The sequence below is a fragment of the Poecilia formosa genome, unplaced genomic scaffold (assembly GCF_000485575.1).
Source record: "Poecilia formosa unplaced genomic scaffold, Poecilia_formosa-5.1.2 Scaffold441, whole genome shotgun sequence".
Lineage (NCBI taxonomy): Eukaryota > Metazoa > Chordata > Actinopteri > Cyprinodontiformes > Poeciliidae > Poecilia > Poecilia formosa.
Window position 1 is genome coordinate 402,151 of NW_006800380.1, and position 7,763 is coordinate 409,913.

General features: G+C 41.6%; 1 protein-coding gene across 1 annotated transcript in view; it reads right to left on the reverse strand.

Moving 5' to 3' along the window:
* Positions 1-7,763, reverse strand: part of zfr (zinc finger RNA binding protein) — a 97,775-nt gene that overhangs the window by 5,351 nt on the left and 84,661 nt on the right. Inside the window, exon 18 of the mRNA XM_007577440.2 lies at positions 3,565-3,676. Coding sequence (XP_007577502.1) covers positions 3,565-3,676 — 112 coding nt within the window. The remainder of the gene's footprint in view (positions 1-3,564; positions 3,677-7,763) is intronic.

Here is a 7,763-nt window from a genome sequence, read left to right on the forward strand (position 1 = left end):
TATTCTCATCTACCTGGCTTACCAGGCCTTCTCCCTCGGAGGTCAAGGCAAACGTCGTTGGCTCCGGAGATGGGCGATCTTGGCCCTCTGGGTGGCCGGGGGGGGAGTCTTAGTGACCCTCTATTGGATGAAGAAGATGTCCACACTGCCCATCATAGTGTGGCTAATGACCCATGCGGCGATATTTCATGATTCATCTTATGTGCGGAATTGGGAATCGCAAGTATCCAACGATGCTCCCCCAGTGATAAATTCCCCTTGGCTCGCAGCTCAAAGAGGCACACGAGTTTGAATCAGCTCCCTTTTTTGCTTTTGCTATTGCTTTTCACCCCTTTTCCCCATTATGAGTAATATTAATCGATAACCGCTAATCATGAAGTTACCTAGGTTGCTGTTTCTCTCCAGGCACCGATCTGCTGCGTGGGATGTGGAACAACCGCAGAATCCTCTGGGTTCATATGGGTTGCATCGTCTACCCGCTGGTGTCACGACTGCGTACACCTTGAAAATGTAACGGCCATCCTCTGCCTCCATGGACGTGAGGATCTGCCTTACATTGCGGCTTCTACGTCTAGATCCCTGGAGCGGGACCACAAAGTCGTGTGGACCTCTGCATTGGGCCAGGCTGACGACGCACTTCAGACTTCGCCTTTGGAGAGTGGCCGGGTGCTACCCATTGTTCAGAAGCTTTGGGAGAATCAGATTACACGCCAGTGCCTTCTCACCCTGCACCTAATGGATGGCAGAGTAGTGGCAGTTGGCGACCCTATTCCACCTGTGTGCCCGGCATCTCCAGACATGTTCGTTGATGTCGGATGTCAGGCCAGCATTGCAACTCACGATCAGGGCACCCAAGCTGAGTCTCTCAGTTCATCTCACCAAGCATGCCAGACCGAGGATGCACCTCTCCCTTCACGCGTGGATGAGAGCAGTCAAACGAGCTCTGACACCACCTGCATTTGTCAGATGCAGTCCCCTTCGTTTGCTCAGGATTTCCAGGATCTGCTTGAGGAGTTGGAAGCGTGCTGTACCTTTCCAGCGTCCATACAGCTGGATGAGGCTTTGGATGGGCCTGCGTCATCTCCACCATCGCCGTTGCAGCACTGCGAGCTCCCTGAGTCATGCAGCTCCACGATTGAGGATGTACTGGATGCGGACGTTTGGATTTCCCCACCATCGAATCTGACGGATTACGAGATTGTGGATGCATGGACACCGTCATCTTCTCCTGTCACTTGTTATGAAAGGGACATTCTGACCATCCATTGTGAAGAAGTATTAGAATTATATGATTGAACTTTGCGTTTTCTGCGACGCACCGTTCGATCTCAAGGAGGGGGTGTCGAGAAAACTGGCATGGATTTGTGAGATCTCTCTAGGTACACGCAGAAAGCAGGGTAAAAGCCTGGGGAATAACAGTAATCTTGTATTGATTTAAGAATGATTAAAGAAATGAAATACAAAATACANCCTAGAGGGGGCCCAGAGACAGAATATGACTTTAGAGATCCAAGTCTGGATCACATCTGATGAGAGCTGGAGAATGTGGGCCCTCGCCTGTTGAGTATGGTGCATGTAGATTATAAAGGGGGGTCCCCACCCCCGAGTAGATTATATAGTAGGCTGCCCCAGTCATTGTTGACTCATGGTTGCTAAAAACTTTACAAGACCAACTGATTTTAGGGACATAGTGGGTGTATAATATTGAATAAAATGTTGTGCTACATGACTGGCTTTATTTTCATTCTTACATTTAACTTTATGACATTTATGACATACAAGTTGATCGCCGATATTGTCTCCAAGTGTATTCTGGGTAAAACACGTCACCAACCATCCACATCATCATCAGTCACTTAGGAACGGATTGTAAACTAGGTAGATCGGAGTATTTTTACGACAAATATGAGTGGCTTTTAGTAGTACTTTATAAAATTATGTTTTCATAAGCTTTGTTATTTTGGGAATAAGGGGCCCGGTCATTAGCCCCAGCCCCTGGCCCGACGCCGACTTGTTCCGCCACTGGCTGAGTCCAACGCAGTTCCTGCAGTCTTATCATGATGCTCAGCAGGAGCATGGCAAATACCACAATCAGACAGTGAGGAAGCGCCGTGGGTTGGGGTGAAACCACAAAGAAAGAAATAAACTTGTAAAAGCACACAGTATGATCCTGCTGGACAGTACACAGAGCAAAACAATTGTGAAGTCTAAATGACCCCATCACTTAAAACCGGGGGAGGGTTGACCAGTCAGACCAGGAGCAGAGAAATGTAATCTGTGTGTGGAATGGAGAAAATCTAAACATTTTTATATTACCACCTTAAAACAATACATGTGCTTGAATACCAGCAATACAGCTGAATACAAGCTCCAGGCACAACACTGGGAAGAAAAGGCAGGATTTGACACAGGCATCCGTTACATTAACGTTATTGTGTTCCTATATAGATATATTTTTCATTTGTGTATTTAACTTTGATTTAACCAGGTAGTCACTATATGCAGCAACATAATCTCAATCATTGCCGGCAATAATAGGCATAATCTTAATGGTGACTACCTGGTTAAATCAAAGTTAAATAAATAAATGAAAAATAAACATGATAACTTTAATGTAAATGATGCCTGAATCAAATCCTGCCTTTTCTTCCCAGTGTTGTGCCTGGAACTTGTAGTCAGCTGTATTGCTGGTATTCAAGCACATGTATTGTTTTAAGGTGGCAATACAAAATGCTTGTATCTCCTCCATTCCACACACGTTAAATTTCTCTGCTCCTGGTCTGACTGGTCAACCTTCCCACAGTCTTAACAGATGGGGTCATTTAAACCGCACAAATTTTTTACTGTGCATGATCCGGCTTGGTCTCAGTGTGCAGTTTTGCAAGGTTTATTCTATGTGGTTTCAGAAAGACAGACCATCAGACCACCTCACAGCACTTCCTCGCCGTGACATCTGCCATTTTTCTTGAGCATTGTGCTAATACTGCAGGAGGCGGGAGGGTTAAGAAACGTGGTCCACTGGACTGAGAGCGTTACCCCATGTGCGACCCAGCAGAGGTCATGCCGATCCTGTGTGGACGTTTTCCCCTCGTTTTCCCATTGTCTGACAGTGATACATGCCGCCGCGCTAAGACTGCAGGAGGTTAGACCTGATCCAAGTCCAGGTAATTAATGTTTTTGGACCTGCCTTTATAGTGAGTTCTTTCCTTGCGCTCTTTGCCCTGCTGCCTCCCACTGGCTCTGTTTTAACGTAGGCCAGTTACAACATCAAGCATTACCGCGGTTAGGTGGTACACTGCAGATCTCTATCATAAGCCAAATTTCTGTTGTTTCTACTGTATACTGTACATCACGCATTCCTAGTAGCAGTTGACTGGATAAGATAAAAATGAATCAAAGCTGATCAGTAAAATTGTTCTCCAATATGCATTTTGTTTAAATTAGCAAGAATTTTCTCTGGAATGTTCCCTGTAGCTCTCTGCTCGACTCCCACATGAAAAACACTAAAGTTGTCACATCGCTCAGTTGAGACAGAACTGCAGAAAAATTTTAAAGACATCTCACCAGGAAGTAAAATTCCAGAAGAAATGCATTCAAAGACACGTCTCAGTGCATCACCGGGGCTGAGAGGGGCCGAGGCGCTGTTTATAGCCTTCTCAACCAGTAGCTCCATTGCCTGCATGAAGACAACAATAAAAACAATTTATGGGATTGGAAAGAGAATGTGTGTTTGGTGGTTTTATGTAGAAAGTACTCAGTTGTGGCTGTGGAAGCTGCCAGTCAGCAACTATATGCAGTGGGCAGGGTTCCTTCAACTTTTTAGCATAATAAAATGAATTTTACTGCATTGTTTAATAATTAGGATCCAATTAAAATGAAAGCAATCCAGTTGGAATCTGTAGATTTCTGGGCATAATCTACAGTTATTGTGAATAGGCCCCATGAAAAAACTAAATTGAATTGAAATTGACAAAACACCCAGCTTCATTCATTCAAGGTTATAACTTGTATTTTATTAGAGAAAACAGGAAAGCTGAACAGAATTCAGAAAAGTAGTGCCACAACAATCCACTGTCGTGGCATTTTATTAACATAAAATAATTAATATTTTGCTTTTATGTTATAAGATATTGTCTCGTAAATGTAGCCTCTACTCTTAAATAAAGGTCACTAAGTTTTAAGGTTATACAAATTTGAATAGTGATCCGCCTGGTTAAGTTATGAACAAACTAACTGACCATTTCCTGACCTGAAGATACAAGAAGTCATGTCACTCCAATAGAACCTGTTTGCTTTTTAGATTTTTTTTAGCCTTTCTTCATATTATAGAACACATCATATTCCGATTTAAGTTACAAAAACGAAAATACACAAAAAAGTCACTAACGTTGACAAGTCACACAGTATGAACTATTATCCAGGGAATAAAAATTAAACGGTGAAGAACCTTCCAAGCAGAGGTCAGTCTATCAAATTGAATCTAAGAGCTTATTGAGGACTGATCCACTGAAGAACATCTAAACAATGCAGGACTCTGTCAGTTTTAAAGGGACAGTGTTATATGACACGTGATGCCTTTTTATAGTATGATCAAGTAACTATATCACCTTCTGTTATAAAAATGTTATAACAGAAGGTTATAACATCAAACTAAGTCCTCAGAAACTAAAGTGTAGCAGCTTGAATGAGAGGCAGTGCGATGCTATGCTAAAAATAAAACCTGACATCTGTATCAGATAGCCCCACACCGCATTGTCTGTGCAGGCTCCGAGTTGGAAATAATTTTTTTTAGCCTAATTGTAAATAGTAGAATAATATATTTTTGCTTTCTTTCTACAGGCAACATACACAGTACACTGAGTGGTGATGATGCTGGGTGACGTCAACTGATAATCCCTCTGTACTGTACAAGATTGTAACAGATATATCAAAAGAGGACAAATTGAAATCCAGACTTGGAAATAAGAGTAACAGGAGGGCTGGTCACTGAACACCATGCTCAGAACATTTATATGTTGGAACACATGCAGAACTTGTACCAGTTACTTTAAAGTAACTGGATTATTTGAATTAAACCAAAATTATAGATGAATAATTATTATATACACAGATCTGTTTATTACCATTCAGTGATTTCGAGGTGACGGATGCCCAGTTCCAACCCTTCCTTCCCCAGAAACGAAGTCATTGTTTCTTCCTGAACTATATGGCTCAAATAAACAAGGTTGCAGTCCTTCATTAGAACCAGCTCCTTTTCTTCATCAATACATCCAGCCTCTTCCTCCAAACTGCGCATACGTCGCTCAAGTCTTTGCTGAAATCCTCACATCTTCCGCTTCTGTGTATTCAGCTTTAGGTAATCATGTTTCGACTTACCCTTGTAAGACAAGACGGCAACTGATTACTATAGACTGAAACACTACTCTGAAATGTAGTGGGATTTATATCAGTCTGTAAGAAATATTCATTATTATGAGCTTTTGTGTACACAAAATGAAAACATAGGAGTCCATGTTTTTAAATCATGCAAATGTTTTTTTGTCACAGAGTCTAAAGAAAGCCATTATCCTCATAAAACTAAGGCTGGCCATTGTGTTCCTGTACAATTCCACAAAGTAAGTAAATAAATAAATAACTTGGCTTGACTTGGCTTGTTTCTGGTCGATTTTTGACCGGGCCAATCAGCAAACAGAAGGAGAAGTTGTGAACAATGACTTTGATTTTCTACACCATTTTAGAATTGTAGTCTGCCTGTAGTTTTAGCAATGGCAGTGGAGGAAATAAATGAAGCTCTTCAGTCTGTGTTGGGTTACAATATACAATTAACAATTGTATATTGTTAATAATTGTATATTATTATATAAATTCAATTAACTTTCAGATTTGCTATTTTCTCTTTGCAGTGGGAGATGTTTGTTTACAGCACAGGCAACTTCCAGTAAGATTCATACAGTCAAACTGGCACATTACATCTGTCACAGGCAAATGTTAGTTACTGGGTAAAATTTAAAACTTCAGTACCGTTAATCCTCCAGGACACATCATTTTTCAATAACCGAGAGCCAACAAGTCATGTAGGACAAGGGGTTGGTTTTTACCAGGCTACATAAGCCCCACTCTTGACCCAGAAGTCCTTTCCAATTACAGGTACATCTCCAATCAACCCTTCATATCCAAAAACAGTTGTCATCCACCTTCAAAATGATCTAAAACTCAACAATATTCAGTCCTATTTCCATCCTTCTCACAGCACAGAGAATACCTGATGTCATCTGATGCTGACTCTCTCTCCATCTTGATTCTCCTGGACTTATGTGCTGCATTTCACAGTCAACTCAACCGGCTTCACTTCACTACCGGCTGCACCTACACTGCCCTCGGTTAGTTCCAGTCTTACCTACAGACCTAAGCGGGCAGTGGGATGCTTTTATATTAGAAGACAGGTTAAGTGAAGTAAAGCCGTACCATTTTAAACAAATTGTAGTCTGCCTGTAAATTGTAGTCTGCCACTGTTTGACCAAAGAGACCAGAACACTAAGACGGTTTTTTTAGGCAAAATAATGTAGAACTAAATAAATTTACACAAGAAAATGTCAAAAATTGCACAGAAACTCAAAATAACCTATCGTCACTTTGACCGGCAGAGGCTCAGCTTTTTAGGAAGAAGGCATGACAGCAAAATCACATTTGAACCGACACCAATTTCATGCTAGTGAGACAGAAAAGCTAGTTTTTATACGTTGGGCAATTTCACCACTCATACCAAGTAAACAAAGCAAACAAACAAACATTATTTACACAAACCTAACAAAACAATAAACAGTACCAACAAATATTTACATGCAAATCATTAGAACTAAACGAAAATCGAAGGAGAGCAGTGACTGACCTTCGCAGGTCAGTCACTGCTCTCCCTATGCATTGCATGGCAGGCACCTATTGTTCTACACCCAATAGAATGTCTCTTTATATCTTTATTTTTCTTCCATTACCGTTAATGCGGCCCGTACCGCTGCGTGCCCACCCACAAAAGTGGTATCAAATCGTGCGGTTCGATGCCGAGAAGGGAGCTATTATTTTTATTGGGGATCGGTGTTACGATGGCGACGTAAAAAGCGAAAAACGAGCAAAATTTCCAACTGCCAAACCTTAGAGTGTAACTGAAACCAACTGACGCTTTTTTAGAGTGAGAAAAAGAGTGGAATTTTGACCCCAAAAATAATTTTGTTCTAAATAAGGTGGAACACTTTAATACAGAGGGCAGAGCAGAAGGTCAGAACTACAACATGGTGGAACAGAGGAGGGCTGAGCTGGCAGTTCGAACTACCTCCTGTTTTTGGCATTAGACAGGTAGATTAACCAAACCACTGTTACACATTGGTTATGAAAATGAAGTTTACTGAAAGTTTCAAAATAAGACTCTGCAAATTCCACTCACGAAAGTGCACCGCCGTAGGCAGTGCAATAATTTAAATCTTTTTTTATGTTTGTTTTCTCAGGATAGTGAACTTCATTAACATTAGCATTTCATGGGTCTCTAAGATGGAAATCCTTCCCCAGCTTTCTGTCTCACACACACAGCAGTTGGCTGAGGGCCAATCGCTATAGCAACAGAATCCAGAGAAAGGCCATAACTGCCATAACTGTAGTTCTATCTATGGCCAAGACTCAGTTAAAACAGAGGCCTGAGCAGCATGTCAGAACTAGAAAATTCCGCAGAAATTTTAAGGGGCATGCCAAAGTGTGCCCGTCGGTTTTCAATC